Source organism: Lobosporangium transversale, assembly GCF_002105155.1.
Source record: "Lobosporangium transversale strain NRRL 3116 chromosome Unknown BCR41scaffold_26, whole genome shotgun sequence".
NCBI classification, from domain to species: Eukaryota; Fungi; Mortierellomycota; class Mortierellomycetes; order Mortierellales; family Mortierellaceae; genus Lobosporangium; species Lobosporangium transversale.
Genome location: NW_019029004.1, coordinates 282,083 through 298,921, shown reverse-complemented (window position 1 = coordinate 298,921; position 16,839 = coordinate 282,083). Strand labels below are relative to the sequence as shown.

At 40.0% G+C, this 16,839-nt stretch overlaps 6 protein-coding genes across 6 annotated transcripts; 2 read left to right on the top strand and 4 right to left on the bottom strand.

Annotated features, from left to right (window-relative positions):
* Positions 1–850: 850 nt before the first annotated feature.
* Positions 851–3,138, bottom strand: BCR41DRAFT_356507 (SGF29 tudor-like domain-domain-containing protein). The gene is made up of 8 exons (XM_022024657.1): positions 2,787–3,138; positions 2,566–2,629; positions 2,387–2,454; positions 2,207–2,288; positions 1,972–2,017; positions 1,703–1,833; positions 1,223–1,370; positions 851–978 (listed from the first exon to the last, which is right to left on the bottom strand). The coding sequence occupies exons 1-8, from the start codon at positions 3,004–3,006 to the stop codon at positions 871–873; spliced, it is 867 nt and encodes a 288-aa protein (XP_021879977.1). The 5' UTR covers positions 3,007–3,138; the 3' UTR covers positions 851–870.
* A 118-nt stretch (positions 3,139–3,256) lies between these two features.
* On the top strand, positions 3,257–4,309 carry BCR41DRAFT_423300 (HRDC-like protein). The gene is made up of 5 exons (XM_022030281.1): positions 3,257–3,363; positions 3,511–3,589; positions 3,797–3,874; positions 3,998–4,105; positions 4,209–4,309. Exons 1-5 carry the CDS (start codon positions 3,291–3,293, stop codon positions 4,285–4,287), a joined length of 417 nt encoding a protein of 138 aa, XP_021879976.1. The 5' UTR covers positions 3,257–3,290; the 3' UTR covers positions 4,288–4,309.
* Positions 4,310–4,477: 168 nt separating this feature from the next.
* Positions 4,478–5,926, bottom strand: BCR41DRAFT_324426 (P-loop containing nucleoside triphosphate hydrolase protein). The gene is made up of 4 exons (XM_022021547.1): positions 5,759–5,926; positions 5,501–5,525; positions 4,908–5,379; positions 4,478–4,793 (listed from the first exon to the last, which is right to left on the bottom strand). Exons 1-4 carry the CDS (start codon positions 5,833–5,835, stop codon positions 4,519–4,521), a joined length of 849 nt encoding a protein of 282 aa, XP_021879975.1. The 5' UTR covers positions 5,836–5,926; the 3' UTR covers positions 4,478–4,518.
* Positions 5,927–6,452: 526 nt separating this feature from the next.
* BCR41DRAFT_423298 (hypothetical protein) lies at positions 6,453–9,217 on the top strand. The gene is made up of 2 exons (XM_022030280.1): positions 6,453–7,589; positions 7,801–9,217. Exons 1-2 carry the CDS (start codon positions 6,558–6,560, stop codon positions 9,112–9,114), a joined length of 2,346 nt encoding a protein of 781 aa, XP_021879974.1. The 5' UTR covers positions 6,453–6,557; the 3' UTR covers positions 9,115–9,217.
* BCR41DRAFT_356503 (hypothetical protein) lies at positions 9,158–13,553 on the bottom strand. Its single transcript, XM_022024656.1, has 2 exons — positions 12,759–13,553; positions 9,158–12,662 (listed from the first exon to the last, which is right to left on the bottom strand). The coding sequence occupies exons 1-2, from the start codon at positions 13,420–13,422 to the stop codon at positions 9,277–9,279; spliced, it is 4,050 nt and encodes a 1,349-aa protein (XP_021879973.1). The 5' UTR covers positions 13,423–13,553; the 3' UTR covers positions 9,158–9,276.
* Positions 13,554–13,857: 304 nt separating this feature from the next.
* BCR41DRAFT_371926 (hypothetical protein) lies at positions 13,858–15,830 on the bottom strand (the record flags this gene model as incomplete). Its single annotated transcript, XM_022026644.1, has 5 exons — positions 13,858–14,603; positions 14,878–15,039; positions 15,149–15,409; positions 15,508–15,591; positions 15,758–15,830. 5 exons carry the CDS (start codon positions 15,828–15,830, stop codon positions 13,858–13,860), a joined length of 1,326 nt encoding a protein of 441 aa, XP_021879972.1.
* Positions 15,831–16,839: the final 1,009 nt, after the last annotated feature.

The following is a 16,839-nucleotide window of genomic DNA, read 5'->3' as shown; positions in this document are numbered from 1 at the left end:
CTTTCTTTCAACTATTTCTTAATCACGTAATGTTAATCTGATAAGATGTAATAAACAAGACATTTGCTATCAACTCATTTTCAGTGCTACGACAATATTGCGCAGACGAGGCTTTATTTTTTGTTGGTTGAACTTTGATAGTGAGATATATATATACTTATCAATCACGTCGGATAACCTGAATAGTTCATGATTGTAAACCCAATGGGCCACAAATATTTGTCGACCATGAATCGTGTGCCACCAAAAGAATCCAGCTACTATTGAAAGAAAAAAAAAAAAAAAAAAAAAAAAAAAAAATACATTTATGAATTTGGATATCACATTGATTTGACTAATATAATAGGTGGATTTTGGAAGGGAAAAGATCAATGATGTTGATTCAGTGTATCGTACTGCTGTATTAAACATCTATACGAACATAAAAATTGAATGTTCAGTAAGAAATAAAAAGTACGTTTATTCTTCTCAAAACAAAAAACAAAAAAAAAAAAAAAAAAAAAAAAAAGATATTCATCCAATTCAAGCGCTCCTTGAAAGGAAAAAGTTGAACTTTTTTTTTTTTTTTTTTTTTTTAACAAGGAGCAATCTCTCATATTCATGCAATATTCTCGATGTTTAAACACTATTAATGTCATTATGTATATATATAATTTACTCCGAAGACTTAAAAGTATGGAGCGAGCAAAAATTAAAAAATAATTAGACTTAAAAGCATGGATTAAAAATATAATATAAAAATAAAAAATAAAAAAATGGATTGTTAACTAATTTTGCTTGTAAATTATCTATTCTTACATTTAATTTTTTTTTTTTTTTTTTTTTTTTTTTTCTACTAGAAAGAAATTAAACCCTAATAAATTCAAAAAATTACTTGAGCTTTGGCATATCAAGCACCATCCTTGGAGGTGCTGTGCGCTCATTGCCCTCATCATCATCAAATTTGATCCTGTAAAGCGGTGTCGCATGATCCTTGTTCTGATAGGCAAATGGGAAAGGATGGTAATAATAAAGAGTTTTTAAAAATAATAATAATAATAATAATAATAATAATAATAATAATAATAATAATATAAAAAAAATAAAAATAAAAATAAAAATAAAAATAAAATAAAATAAAATAAAAAAATAAAAAAAAAAAAAAGCATCAGCTATTAATCTTGTACTAGAGCTAGATCGTAATTGGAGAATAAAAGAAACAAAGAAAAAAAAAAGCCTTTACCTTGGACGGTGGTTGTACAACAATAGCCTTATAGAAACACGTTGTGGAAGGGTATAGCGCCAAAACTGTGTGTCCAGCCGGGAATTCCGGAACAGAGTCTTGATCGTCTGCAATCATGATTACGCTCCTTGCGCTAAGAGAGTAAGTCCTGAAAACAATTGATGCAAAGGGGAAGGGAGGGGAAAACGAGTTGGAATTGTGTATATACCTCTAGTAAAATAATGATAATGATAATAATAATAATAATAATAATAATAATAATAATAATGATAATAATAATAATAATAATAATAATGATAATAATAATAATAATAATAATAATAATAATAATAATAATAATAATGATAATAATAATGATAATAATAATGATAATAATAATGATAATAATAATGATAATAATGATAATAATGATAATAATGATAATAATGATAATAATAAAAGATACTGTAGGAGCAAAGCCTCAACCTTTTTTGTACTTACATTTTTTTGCCATAGTCATCAGCTTCATCATCTTCAACAAAATATTTGTTCTTTTCTGCAGAGTATGATAGGACTCTTGCCAAAATCCATTCCTCCACTTTGTTCTTATCCTTTGGTGTACGTGCTGCCACCTAATATTAAAGGATATCCATATTTCATTAATAAAAAAAATAAAAAAAAAAAAAAAAGTCATTGAAAGAAGGCTATTGGAAAGTCTGTTTGTATATTTTTGTAGGTTGTCATGATTTAAAAGAAACATAAAAACTCACCTGATGGCCAACAGGTATAACTCCATTCGGATCCGTAGAGGAATATCTAGGGCAACGACATGTAGACAATGAACATTGGTTAATAACCATCGTCCCTGAGCCCACAGTTGTGAAAAGATAACGTCTTTTCAATATATTTATTTATTTATTTCTTCTTTTTTTTTTTTCTTTTTTTCTTTTTTCTTTTTTCTTTTTTTCTTTTTTTCTTTTTTTTTTAGCTATATTAAACACCAACCTTCGAATCTTTTTCGTATTAGGATTAAGTCCCTCAGCTTCAATCTTACGTTTTTTCCGCTTGCCTTCTGGAGTGTTATCAACTAATAAAAAAACTGTACTAAGTATTTTGGAGTGGACAAAACATTGACGTCGTTTCTCATGGGTATGATGAATATGGAGAGGAAACTCTTTTTCATACCATTTGTCAGATCTCCATCACGCAATGCCATCAAAAAATTAACGCCCTCCAATGCTCGTTGAATGATTCTAAATGATAAACAACTTCATTAAGCTGAGTCGAACTGATGCTTGTTGTCTGCAGAATTCTATCAACAAGTCTATTAAAAAAAAAGATCCTGTCAAACAAAATAAACGTACTCTCCTTCCTCTTGGGCCTTTTCTGCTGCTTCCTGACATAAAGATACAGATCTATTGAGGCGTCCTGATGGCAGCGTTAATTATAATTAATACGATTAATATGGGTACTTCATTTTTTTTTTTTTTTTTTTTTTTTTCCGGTGTAGTTGTGGTAGTTGTGGTAGTTGTGGTAGCAGTTGCAGTAATAAAATAGGGTGTAAATATGATGTAGAGTCATTCACCTTCGGGCACCTTGTCCAGTGCTGCAATGATGTTGTCACTGGCATCCATAATCTCGGACAAAGACTGAAGGTCAGCCAAAACTCTTTTCCAGACGACCACTTCATCCTGTGAATCGTCTCCAATTCCAGCGGTGCCAGCAGGACCAGCAGAAGTGGAGGCAGAGGCACTTGCCGGTGAGATACCGACAATTCCTCCGGCTCGATGATTCTTTCGGTCCATGAACTGACAGAAGCAGAAATGAGAGAAAGAAGGATGGATGTCGTGGACTCTTCCAAATATTTTTTTCCTTTGTCCCGATGATGACTTCGATTTGCTGAACTATTCAAAGTTCACACACGTATTAAGACGACTGTTTTGGAGTATCAGAAAAAGTAAGTCCATCACACCCTCTTTCGCCCAGTTTTGAGACCGGACTGCTTTTTTAATATGCATGTCCTTCTCCTTCTTTTGTTCCTTCATCTGTTGAAAATTCTACGCCACATCTTTTCTTTCCAATTGACAGGATGAGCGGCAGGATGAGACCACACAGAGGAGTTATTGAGGAAGAGGATGCATCCACTCTAAAGCTGGGTGCAGGTACGTTTGCCCCTGTAAAAACCAATGGGCTTAGGATTTAATCATCAGCTTCTTATAATCTTGACTACATTGACACGGAAAAGAACTAAAAAAAAAAAAAAAAAAACCATGGTGTTGGTCTATTTTTTATTTAATTGAATGAAAAAGACTTTCAGGATGCGCATTGCTTGTTCGTATCGGAGGTTAAGATCTTGTTGGATGCTTCTCAGCGACCAAACACATCAGAGTAAGACATCATATTTTAGAGGTTTATTTTTTTTCCTTTCTTACGCGAATGATACGAGTGATGACCAGTGGATATAAAAAAAAAAAAAAAAAAAAAAAGATATAAGATCGATCGGATATTTGTTAGGACACATGAGCGAGCTCATAACTCTTTCCTTTCAATTGTTGTTTTTTTATTTTTTTTCCTCCTTTTATTTGTATTACATAGGGTCTATCAAAAGTCACTCAACTATGTCACTCAGTTCAACCGATTCACCAATCCAGATGTTGTGCGCGAAGTCAGAGCGTAAGGACAATCTTTTTCTTTTATATGCAGTGGTGGTTAAAAAGGCAGGATCAATGCCAACATTAATTTACAATGACGATAACACTCAATTCCTTTGCCTGGTCTTCCTCATATTATGGATAGTGGCATGAATGAGGAACCGATTCACTCTCTCTTGACAGGGTTTGAACTAGCACAGCTTGCTAATCTTTGTTGTGAAGAAGCTGAGGAGGCCAAAGCATTGATTCCCAGGTATTAGCGAAAGTTCTATGTGTCGTACTAGAGATACAGTAACAGACGCCTTATCCAGATTGATTGACCTAAAAAAAAAAAAATACCTTGTATTTGATTTTAGTCTTGCCAACAAAATCGATGACGAGACTTTACAAAACTTTTTGAATCAGACATTGGATCTCAAGAAGTTCCAATCGTAATGACACGAAAGCTCACAAGCGGAAAAAAAAAAAAAAAAAAAAAAAAAAGCGAGCAGGACTGGAGTAAATACAGCCTGAAGGGATCGAGCAAATTATCAAGATATTATTAAATAAGGATAATTGCGCACGCTCGTTTTTCTTGATTGTACAATAATAATAATAATAAAAATAAAAAAAAAAAAAAGAAAGTGGGCTATATCCTATACAAAGAGTATGTGTACTGTTTTACAACTATGATAACGAAGCCGGTAGTCGAGTCAAATCGGACAGGCGTTCACCCAGCAGGTTTGAAACTGTCTTGACCATAGCGTAAATGGAACCGCTGCCAGATGAGATAATGTCGACTCCTTGCGTCATAGGCTCAGATCGTGGCGACTCCTTGTTGTATACACCAGTCTCTTCACCTGCTTCCATAGCTTCTGTGAGCTTAACAAATGGTTCGTTACAGGCCTTGTAGTTGGGCCACACAATGTCATCAAAGTAACCAGGTGGATCAATCCAATACCCTTAAAATTATACATTTTGAAATTGAAAAATATAAACTGTCAATTCCCTGCATGTCTTTTTTTTTTTTTTTTTTTTTTTTTTTTTTTTTCAGGGCTTTCTGCCCAACTAATTACCTTCTAGCGTGGCATATCCTGCTCTAGACTCGCGCCTTTCCTTCAAGATCTGGTAAGGTGCTGTCAAAAAGAACTTGATATCGATTGTATTTCGCAGCTGCTCGTTCACATAGAGCAGAAATCCATCCAGGATCACAAACTTTAGATTAGTTCTGTCAACATCGGAAGAAATTTGGCTCATGATCTGATCTCTCATCTCTTTTAGAACTTGATCTGGGATCGGAGTTGATGATGTGTTTGATCCTACAGGGTTTTTATCCTCTAACGAATCAAATTCTGCAGGAAAATAGCCCTTCTCCTTGACAAAGGTCAGAGTATTAATCATGGTCGTGAAATCGATGGCTTCTGGGCAATCCCAGTTAGCTAGACCAGTCTTGGGATCAAGTGGAAGCTGGTCTTCGGGAAGATAGAAATCATCCTGGTGAATAAGGGTACTGTTTGGAAGAATTGATCTCAGATAACGAGATGTTGTCTATGACCCCTTCCCCCAAAAAAAAAGAGGAAGAAAGTAGTTGAGTTTGCTGATCTCTGAAGGGTCAAATGAACATCCATCTGACAAATGTTTACATTTCCTTCGGTTCATTTTCTATTACCGTTTTACCGCCAGATGATGGACCACTAGTAAGCAATGTTACAAAAAAAAAAATTAAAAAGTGAAGGGAAGAGTCGCGTCAATCTTTTTTACGGTCATCAGGAGGACATAACTTTGGTTTATGCCTTTTTTCATTATGCACTCTGTTGTTATTATTGGTGATGGTAGTAATGATGTTAAAGGCGAATTAAGAAGCTTTTATCAATTTTTTTTTTTTTTTTTTTTTTTCAGATTGTAAAGCCAGTTTGTAACCAATTACCTGACACCGATAGTAATGACTTTGCTATCGTTGGTTGGAGAACCGTTGGTCTGTAAAGAAAGGGCATGTGATTGCATGTCTGAACAGCGCTACGGTGATTCAATGAAGAATGAAGACAGGACAGCAATGTAAGACTGCAATGTGGGTGAGGATGGAATAGAGGGATTGAGGGAATAGAGTGAGACTGAAGTGAAAGATAAATGTCAACCAATTAACGGCCGTGCCTTGTTTCCCGTAGCACTTACGCCCACTGAATGAATAAAAACAAAGTAAAAATGGGGTGAGTGCTCCAATGCCTGAATGCCTGACGTTAATAATTCATGTTTTTCGTCATAGGCTCTCAATTGGCTTTTCGACTAACATACCCTTTGCCGCGCTTATTTTTTTTTTTATTCCTGATCCTGACATATAGTACTCATTAAGGCATCATCGATAAAAAAGAAAGAGTAAGAGAGGTGCCACTGCGTAGAAGTACGAAGTTGTGGCCATGTCGCATAACAAATTTTTAAGGTGTTCAACACAATCTAGAAAAAAAAAAAAAAAAAAAAAAAAGGGTCAATTGGAAAGTACAAACAAACAGCCATTTTGGCACTTTGGCACATCGCATCGAATGGTGTCCACGCCTAATTGCCCTTTGCTAATTTATTTAGTTTTTTTTTTTTTTTTTTTTTTTTTTTCTTTTACTTTCCATTCACTTACATTCATTCAGTTACTTCATTCTCTTCTTTACATTTCTAGTTTTCTTGTCAAAAAGTACTCTTTCTTGTCTTTCCCTCTCTTCTTCCTCTTCTTTACAACCATGGCTACTCTCTCATCCTATCCATCTCCTTCCTCTTCTTCACACCCCGCAGAAGCCCTTCTCATTCGAGCACGGCAACTCTCAAACAATGCTTATAGCCGCTCTGTGCCCACAGCATTCGCAGAAGGAGAAGATATCAACCTTTCCTCTCTTCCATCCCCTACATCAGCCTCTCGAACCTCTGCTACCCTTCATCAACTCCACCACACCTCTTTTAACGATCTTGTCCGTGATCATTCACGGAGGCGGTCATCCATTCAACGTCTCTCCTCATCAACCTCTACAGCACCAACAACTGAAGCTAGAACCAACAGCACATCCTCTTCTTTTTCCTCGATAACAACATCACAAACAATCCACCAGAGCGAACATCACGAACAACAATCAAAACAGAAAAACATCAGCGAGCCCTATTTGTCACCGGATGAACTTCCTCCCTCTCACGGCAGGGACAACAACAATGAGCACATCGATAACAATGACAAACTTACACAAACTTTTTGTGCCACCTCTTTGCATCAACCAAATCAGAAAGAGCCACAGCGACATTCTCTCACGATCGACACTCGACCCAGGGCGTTGACAACAGAATCAATCCAGGAAAAGCAAGAAAACATCAGAACTTGTGCGACTTTCGACAACACCGGTTTTCCCCACTCAGGGTTTTCAACGAAATCGAGCATACAACGCAGACATCACAGTGAAAACGGTACCGAAAGAAGTGGACGACTCGTCCTAGATATTTTAAAAGCGCTTCGTGACAGTGATCAGCTAATTTCTGCATCTCCACCCATCTCAGTGGCCCAATCCGTATCGTCCTCCACAAACATTTCTAAGCCTATCCCGGCTACAGCAGGGTCCTCATCACCGTCAGAGTCTACATCTCAGTATGCATCTGTTACTACTTCTGCTGCTACTGCTGATTTGCTGCAGACCTCTCAAAATTCACCAATTACGCAAAGAGCAAGAGCCGAGTCTATGCCAATTGTCCCTTCACCCGTGGCAACCCCTCGGCCGCTATCTACACAATTAGTAAGTATGATGCAGCTTAGTTATTGTTTATTTTGAGGGAGGCTTTTTTTACTTTTCCTTTTGCCTTTGCATGAATATTATAAACATTTTTTGCGGGGATAGTTAAAAAAAAAAAAAAAAAAAAAAAAAAAGTTGTTCCTGGATTCTTGTTGCGATGTGATTCGCTGACTGTAATTCTTTTTCTTTGTTTGAAATTTTGAAATTACGATAGAACCGGGCCAGTCCCAGTCCGTCAGCTGCACCGAGCGCAGCTTCCTTATCTGGACCCGCGTCGGATTATGTGCGCCGCAACAACCATAGTGAAAGCATCGACAATCAGGAAGATACTCGCTCTACTCAGAGCAATGTTAGTGGTAAGGACACCTCAGTCTCTACTGGCAGCGGTAACAGCAGCGGCAACACCACAGGCAGCGAATCCATCTCACAAAGCCCAGTCTCCATGTCCCCTGATATGGTCCTTCCACCGGCCACTGTTACTGCAAGCAAGAGCTCCAAGAGGTCTTCCAAACTATTTGGAAAACTGGTGCCAAGGTTTTTACAGACATCTTCTTTGGGTCCCGCTGGCGGGTCGTCTTCTTCTAAATCGGCCTTCCCTGTATCATCATCCCCACTCTCTGCTGCTTCGCCAACAACTCCAATGCGTCCAAGTCGCTCTGCATCTTTTGCAGGAGGCGCATCGAGCCCAATGGTTGCTACTAAGAAAAGTGCCGCACTCTCAACTTTACCCGCCGTGCAAGAGAAGAAAGCACCGCCATCGCTCCCACTCCCAGACTCAATACTTGAATCAGAGAAAGATTGGTTAGACGCTCTTGGAAAGGACAGCAAAATGGAAAATGACACGCCTTCAGAATCAGGACTGACAACACCATCAACCACCCCTTCCTCTACCTCTGCCTCAAGTACGACGTCTGTGAAAGCTAATACTACAATTCTAGCAAGTGCCCTTGCTGCATCCAGTTTCAGCATGACTTCACCAAGCCTGTCATCCCGTAAGACATCCTATTCCTCTTCTACATCCAAGTCCACCCCATTAACAACCCCTCTCAGCCCTGCTAGCCCTACTAGTCCCGCCAAATTGGAAGTTTCATTTGATGAACTGGTTGAAATCGATGAGGGCGTAGATGTGGGTATTGAGCCAAATTGTGCCCAAGATAACCTTAAAAACAGCAGATGTGAGGATCAGAATGTCAACCAAGAACCGAGCTCTCCTTACATTATTGACGATGATTGTGACGATGACTTCTTCTTGAACTCGGTCTTGCGCAAAAAGAATAGCCAAAACCATGACCAACCCAAGACGCTTCCCAAACTCACAACCACTTGGTCTTCTGGAAGGACACTGTCTCTCTCCACTTCATTTTCATCCTCGTCACAAACATCCTCTACATCACCTTCACCCACTACCCCCAAATTTATCCATCCAGGATTGGACGAGAAACGAGCAAGATTGAGTGATGCAGTCAAAGAGTGGAGACGTTCTGCCAATACATCCTCTGGTTCGTTCAACTCGACAACAGCATTCTAAGGCGAGCACTACTAATGCATTATGCCGTAATATAGCTTGTAATAACATTAAAGTGACATAAATATATTCAACTAATAAAGCAAAAATATTTTGGCATTGTCTGTGACAACGTCCAGTAAGAAAGAGAGAGGAGGCAAACAGTCGATCTTATTACTGACATTACTACGCTGTTGGCTTTGGCAATTTGATGGTTTCTCGCCGTCTCCTTTTCTTCGATCGAGTCTTTGAAATACCTCTTTTTTGCCTGCTTCCATGGATGGGCGCGGAATCTCCGTCACCCTGTGCAAAGCTTGAAGATATTGAAGTGGATTCATTTTCATCGTCTCGATCTTGAGCTTGATCATCATTATTATCGTTCCCCTCATCCTCGCGATCGTCCTGCTCCTTCTCATCGTCACTTCCCTCTTCAGCATCGTTTGCATCGTCTCTTTTGGTCTCGTCACTGCTTTCTTCTTCTATATGATCGTTATTTCCCATAATAAGCCTATTGTTCTGGGCTGAGGGCGCAGCTATGGTTTCACTTTGTTTCATAGAAGAAGGAGATGATATCGTGCTAGATTGTTCCTTCGGTGCGGTGACAAATGACGTCCCAAATCCGAATCCAACGCTCGGAGAGGAACCAAATGGCCCGGGCGAACGATTGCTGCTGTGTCCCTGACCGAATGAAAATAACAAAGATACAGGGCCATGTTGTTCTTGCGCTGAAAACACTCCTCCAGATGATGAAGCTGGATGTGGCTCCTGGCTGTTCGATCGAGATCTACCGCTCTGACTTTGACTGCTGGCCCCGAGGTTTTGATGACCAGGTGAGGGTGATGTAACAAATGGTCTTAAGGCATGGCTACCGACGACCGTACTTTGAATGACATTCTCTGCTGCCAAATCTACAACTCCAAGGCTCTGTGTATATCCTGTAGCTGATATCGACCCAGAGGATGATGGGTGTTGATTATCAACATCCCCATCGCCGCCAATGCTGCCGCTACCACTGGTATAAGAGTCGCTTCTACCACCCAAACTCACACGAGAGCGAGATCCTTTTGAAGGCGACGATCCTTGACTCTGAGCCCTTGAAGACAACGTATTCAGGCTATCTACTGTCAAGGATCGACGCGATGGAGATGATGACGGAGAGGACCCTGATACTGTATGGATTGTTGCTGAGGCTGCGGGATTTGATCCAATACGAGAGGGTCCAGGAATACCACTGCAAAACGCTCTTGCCTCCTGGACCAAAAGCCTGACTTCGCCTCTGTGTCTCGAATGTGAATTTGAAGCCCCTGCTTCTGACGTTGCTACGGATGATGATGGTGATGGTGGTACATCATCCATGGGCTCTGTACTTTCTGGTATGGCTGTCGCTAATTCTGACTGTTGCAATTGTTGCAAGACTTTGCTGTTAGGGCTCTGCCGTGCCTCGGCCTTGTCCAGAAATGCCTTGCCTTCACGAACTGTTTGTGCAATCGTGCTCTGTCTTACTGGTCTTGTACGACGGGGTAGAGTCGGTGAGAGCGAAACAGAATCGTTTTCCTCAGCTACTGTTATCGCTTCTTCTCCTACCTCTGTAGTTGATGAGAGATGTAGGGGTGATCCTGCTTTGCTAAACTGACCTATACTCCCGGATAGAAGAGGAAATGCCTGAGGGAGGATACCATCATCTGCTATATCATGCGGTTGATCATCTTCTTGTGGCAATGAAATCCTTTCTTCACGAGCAACCGCTCGTAATTGGTCAAGTAAGGATCCACCGTGTCCAGATTCAGACCTTATTGGTGATGGTGCAGATTCCTGTGCTGGCGTTTTTGGAATACCTTGCTGAACGCCCTGCTCATTGGATCCCGACGCTGACATGGAGCCTAACGCGATGGTTTCTGGCTCTTGAATGTCCGTAGCATGTTGAGTTGGAGGTGTGTTTGTCATAGTGGTATTGGCTGCGGAACCTTGCGACGGTTCATCCGGCATAACATCTGCAGAAATATGCAATTCCTTAGTAGATATTGAAGGGCCAATATCCACCAAAGGCAAGGCTATGTCTATGGGCACCGGGATGAGGTCCACTTCGGTCCCTACAATGTCCTCAGCGATAAAGCTTGGGAGTAGCGGAGAGACATGGAGATCCTGAAACTGTGAGTTCTGCAAATCATTATTTCCATCTGCCTGGTCTCGAGAAGATCCTGCTATGCTGGACATTTCTACTTCCATCACACTTTCTTGAGCAACTACGGCTTTTTCGAAGACCACAGACCTTTCAACATTACTAGCAATTTGTTCAAGCCCGTAGCTTATGGCAGCATCGGCTTTTGCATCCTCCAGCACAGGGTCCGAAGAAATAGGCTCTATAGATTTGCTATGCTGATCTTCATCCATAAGCTCATTAAAATGCTCCTCAGGGAGTCTGCCATATTGTAAGGAATTGCCTTCGTTGTCTCCTTTATGCACCCCAGGATCAAGCTCAATAGCGTGGTCGTCATGTTCTTCCACAACTTCATCGCCTTGTGGCTCATAGTCACCCTCCTCTTGAACACTTTCAACTCCTCCATCGTGCTGCCCCTCATCTTCGTCATCAGTTGAATGCTCGAGTCCAGGCCGATCCTTTGTACCATCATCCTCGCTCTCCAGTACAAGCACGACACCATCGCTAGCAGGCTCGGGAGAAGCTGATGGTGATTCGTAGTCATCAGGTGAATGATAGTCTGTCAACGGCTCCAATGATCTTGGCACAGCTCCAAAAATTTGATTCTGAGTGCCCTCACCCTCCTCGTCTTCTTCTTCACTTTCATCTTCACCCTCATCTTCACCTTCATCTTCACCTTCATCTTCACCTTCATCTTCACCTTCATCTTCATCCTCGCCTTCACCTGCATCTTCACCTTCGTATTCTATGCACACATCTGTATCAATTCCTTGAACGGCTTCATCGTCCTGGTACTGCTCTTGTAATTCATCATCTTCTTGACTGGAGAATCCCGCGCCTCGCCCTTGTTCCTGCCAACGGCTTCGTGTATACTCTCTCCGTACCTCTTTGCATTCCTCCTGATCACCATCCTCTTCATTTTCATCAATTTCTTCTTCCCTATCTTCATCTCCCTGCCGCTCTTCATCATCATCGTCATCATCATCGCGATTCTGCTCTGCATTTTCGAAATAACTGGTCTCATGTGATGGCTGAGCTAAAGCTCGCTCTTCCTTGTCGTCTTTATAGTCTTGCTCTTCATCACTATCAGCTAACGATACGATACCAGCTGTTGCTGCTGTTACAGAACGATAGGGATATCCACCTCTAATGGTGTTACCTGTATCAAAATTGTTTTGTTCCCCCTTATCTTCCTCTTCCTCTTCCTCTTCCTCTTCATCATATTGATCTTCATTGCTCTCCTCTCCGTCTTCTCCATCATCTTCTTCTTGATCGTCGCCTTCTATTGTAAATTCCTCGCCATCGTCGTCCTCTACTTCAAATTCCTCTTCAGCCTCCTCTACGACATTTTCTTCATCATCTGATGACAAAAGCTCCACGACATCATCATCACTCTCAGATTCATTGTTCACTGCTGAGTTTTAAAGAACAAAAAAGGAATGAGCGTCAAGTATCTCGAAATTGCTTATTGACGATTTTTCAAAACAAGTCAACTTTAAGAATAAATTACCTCCAGTTTGCATTTCTTTGCCAAATGGATCGGAAGGTTGAGCAAATACTATTGAGGCTGAGACCTGCTGCTGAGCAATTAGAGCAGGTGCCCTAGAGTTTTGCTGATGAGTCTCTGAGTTACTCCCTGTTGTTGCTACCGGCACATTGACGTCAGAGGGGGGCAACATGTATCGATAATTGACTGATGCTGCAGACTCAGATGCTGTTTTTGCTATTGCTGCTTTGGAGATCAGTGGCCATATCGAGAAGGGTGGAATGCGCTTGTGATGATCATCAGTGTAAGTTGTGGCCGTGGCTGGTTTTTGATACTTTAGCTGTGGATGCGATGAGGCAATAGTATCTTGTTCTTGTGGTATATTACTGCTTTTCTCCTCATTGTTCTTTGATAAAAGCCTTTTACTACCATCACTCCTATTATTACTACCCAAGGATGACGATAAAGACGACGATAAGGGCTGAGTAGACGCGTTCGCGATAGTCATGACGCGCTCAAACATCCCTTCTAGAGCATTCACAGTCGGTGCATTAAATGGATTAAGTGCAGCAGGTGGACTTGGTGGTAATAGTCGCAGACGCTTCCTACGTTCCTGGTAATCAATACTGGTCCCATGGACTAGTTTATCAGAAGCGTCTTTTTCCATTCTCTGTGTGTTCATGGACATGCCTCATCCGTAAGATCAGTGGATTCCCTCTCAATGACTTGAATGAAACTAAACAATGGATTAGATGAAGTGTAAATAAGTGCTGAGTCAACTATGAGTGCTGTTGATGTTGAAAGAAGCTTTTTTTTTTTTTTTTTTTAATACAAAAAAATAAAATAAAATAAAAGGGTGTTGAGGGCCTAGCTCGACGTACTCAGAAATCATTGCAAAAAAAGAACGCACAGCCACTTTAAAAAAAATCGGTCTTGCCCCGCAAATTTTATTAGAATACACTGAGTAATTAATGCCATTGATAATGATGATGATAATGATGATAATGATAATGATACAAAGCAAAAATAAGCAAATAAACAAATAAGCAATACATGGCGAAAACAAGACAAAAAACAAGGGCTATAATAAAAGATGGGTATCGTTGGCCCGGACCGCTGTGACTTAAGAGAATCCTGTACCATCCCACTCCAAGCCGACATATTCGTCTTTAACTCCTTCCGTGCGAATACGCTTCCGCATGATCACGCCAATGTCCTTGGGGATCGGCGGCCACTCTTTACAATATTCGAAACCCCATTTCTTGTATGCACCTATAACAGGGCCAAGTGCGTACAAAAGAATGTCCTTGTTCCGCTTTCGGGCGATTTTGTAGATCCTTTCCATCATAAAAGCCCCGATTCCCATTTTATGATACTTCTGTGCCACACAAATCTTGTCGACATAAATGTACGACTTCATAAAGATGAACTGCGTCACCCCTCGGACTGTGATGTCACCTAAATTCTGGGAAGGAGCCGACGACACAAAAATATCAACGGTAAATCCATCATCAAGACTTGAATCCAAAGACAGGTCCATATTGTATTGAAAGAAGGAGGCTTGGATGAGATCGCTCGCCTGTTGAAACAAGACTCGCTGTGCTGATTCAAATTTCAAGGCAAGTTCTGACTGGATTGTGAAACAGTATCCGTTCAAGTGATCCTTTTCTTCGTTGACAATAATCTGCGGATGATAAATCATGCCGGATTCAATAACTGCTCCTGCTGTATTGGTACGTTGAAGAATGCATGGAACACGTTCTGGGAGTGTCTGATCTTTGTCTGCATCTAGGTCTGAATTATAATCCCAACAAATACTAAGATAATTGCCAAGGTTTTTTTGTGGATTTCCCCAACCGCAAATGTTCACTAAATTTAAAATAGATGGTTAGAATAATCAATTCTCCAGTTTGAAAATATCCAACTTCCTATGTTATTTGCGTCTTTTAAAGCTGCTTACAATTCCGTTTCTTGAACAGGACGGTCTCTCTGGCAGTCTTGGATGAAGATTGATAGCTCGCCAATCTTTTGGCTCTCCATTGTTCGTCCCGCTCTTTCCAACTCGTAAAATTTAAGGCTGTATGGGACTTGATTTGTTTATATTGTTTCCTGCGTCTTTCCAGGGTGGTTTTGGGTAGGGTACCGTCATGCAAAACAACGTCTGAATTCGACTCTTCTAGAGAAACCTGTTTCACACGTGGTCGCAAATTATGGCGCGGAACAAATTGTACCTTGGGTGGCTCGCCTTCCTTTTGTGCTGCGGTTACGCTGGTTTGACGGGTTTTGGAGACAGCAGCCAAGGACACTTTTGGAATAATATTATTATCATTAACAAAATGAGATTAAATATACAGTTAATGCCCACTTATCCTCCACTCACCAAAAAAAAAAAAAAAAAAAAATAGATAACTTACAACCACGGCTTTTCAAATGGGCATTATTACGTTTGTCTCGCTGATCCTCCTGAAACTCCTTAACTTTAACATCCCTTGCAAAGTTCTTATATGCGTCTGTCAGCATTAGATTGCTCCGCGCACCGCTCTTAAACTGAAGCCTTCTCTTGAATTGGTCCAATTCAACTCGTCTCGGAGATGCAGAGTTACCGAGGAATTCCATATGTGATGGGAACTTGGAGTGAATGTAAGATCCTCGTGGGGTTGTGATTGTCTCTCCCGCTTTACCAAAAAAAAAAAAAAAAAAAAAAACATCAATGTCAGATTTTTTTTTATCGTGATTTTTTCAGTGTATATATATATATAAATAAAATACTTACCATCTTTAACAATTTCGGCCATTTTCTTACGAATTCTATCACTGCGACGCTGTTGGACTGGAGTGCCAGCAGAATCGGGTGCATCTATGCCCAAGCCATTTTAATAATCACCGAAAAGAGAATTAATAAATAAAAAAGATGAGCACTCTATGGATGAGCATTGAAATACTGGATAACTAAATGGTATCGAACGATACATTTTCTATTATGAACATCATGAAAGGAAATAAAAAGATGTAAAAGAACTTACTGTGTGATTTGGTTTTAGTTTTACGTGGTGGAGTCTTGGCTCCCTCAGCCAGAATAAGGCCCTCGCCGCTCATTGCTACAGCTGTTCTGATATAGTGTGTTGCAGGAGTATGAGCCTTGTGATAAATATAAATCCAAACAATAGGTCAATAGGTCAATAACGACCCTTTTGATAGAGGCGACAGATGCTATGGAAGTGCCAAAAGAACTAAACAAAAGTTTGATTTTTTTTATTTTTGTTTTTAATGACACGCGTCTTGATGCTTCCAAATATTTTGTCTCGGTAACATATGAAAGAAAAAAAAAAGAAAAAAAAAAAAAAAAAAAAACTGCACAATGATGTAAACTGGTGGCAAAGTTGGTGACATCACATCCCGGAAATGCTGTTGTTATGCTTATTACATGCAGTTGTACCTTATATTTGTGGATCGATACTTGACTCGCTGCTGAGTCGTGCTGATGAGTGGGTGCTATTAAAGGATGAACTGATTACGGAGACAAGAACTTTTTTTTAAAAAAAAAAAAAATAATAAAAGAGAATGACTATAGGTAATGAATGGCGCAGTATGCAGGTTGCTGTTTATTCAATTGAAAACGATTCAAGAAATAAAAATAATGAGTAATAAAGAGATATGAATAGAGAGTATTTATGTGAATATTCTTTAACAAATGAAATGTAAAAAGAAAAGAGAGTTGAGTGTGTATGTGTGTGAAAAAGAGAGATATTTATACAAAAAAAACGTGTGACTGACTTGTCAAACAAGGAACCCTTTCATTTGCTCTCTCACAGCACACACATACACTTTCAGTTACAACCAGACCATCAACGCTCATTCTTTCTGCTTTGATAGCACAGCTGTCTTCAGCGGACGACTGCAAGTTGAATACGGGAACTGGGGACTAGTGTACAGCGACAACAACTCTTTTCTACCTTTCCTGTGCGCTAACCAATTTCTTTTTTTTTAAACTCTGAAAATGATTTGGGCAATGCTGATCTATTTATCATCCATTTATAACATGGCATGGTCGAAATAAGGTTACAAAGAAAATGAAAAAAACCCAATTTACAGAATCTACAACAAT

Coding starts and splice junctions, on each gene's coding strand:
- BCR41DRAFT_423300 (XM_022030281.1), top strand. CDS start 3,291: ATGAGCGGCAGGATGAGACCACACAGAGGAGTTATTGAGGAAGAGGAT. Junction 3,590..3,796: donor CAGCGACCAAACACATCAGA/GTAAGACATCAT, acceptor TGTATTACATAG/GGTCTATCAAAAGTCACTCA. Junction 4,106..4,208: donor GCCAAAGCATTGATTCCCAG/GTATTAGCGAAA, acceptor ATTTGATTTTAG/TCTTGCCAACAAAATCGATG.
- BCR41DRAFT_356503 (XM_022024656.1), bottom strand. CDS start 13,422: ATGTCCATGAACACACAGAGAATGGAAAAAGACGCTTCTGATAAACTA. Junction 12,663..12,758: donor CAAAGAAATGCAAACTGGAG/GTAATTTATTCT, acceptor TTTAAAACTCAG/CAGTGAACAATGAATCTGAG.
- BCR41DRAFT_324426 (XM_022021547.1), bottom strand. CDS start 5,835: ATGCAATCACATGCCCTTTCTTTACAGACCAACGGTTCTCCAACCAAC. Junction 5,380..5,500: donor CATCATCTGGCGGTAAAACG/GTAATAGAAAAT, acceptor AAGGGGTCATAG/ACAACATCTCGTTATCTGAG. Junction 4,794..4,907: donor AGGATATGCCACGCTAGAAG/GTAATTAGTTGG, acceptor TATAATTTTAAG/GGTATTGGATTGATCCACCT.
- BCR41DRAFT_423298 (XM_022030280.1), top strand. CDS start 6,558: ATGGCTACTCTCTCATCCTATCCATCTCCTTCCTCTTCTTCACACCCC. Junction 7,590..7,800: donor GGCCGCTATCTACACAATTA/GTAAGTATGATG, acceptor AAATTACGATAG/AACCGGGCCAGTCCCAGTCC.
- BCR41DRAFT_356507 (XM_022024657.1), bottom strand. CDS start 3,006: ATGGACCGAAAGAATCATCGAGCCGGAGGAATTGTCGGTATCTCACCG. Junction 2,455..2,565: donor AAGGCCCAAGAGGAAGGAGA/GTACGTTTATTT, acceptor TTTATCATTTAG/AATCATTCAACGAGCATTGG. Junction 2,289..2,386: donor TGATGGAGATCTGACAAATG/GTATGAAAAAGA, acceptor TTTTTTTATTAG/TTGATAACACTCCAGAAGGC.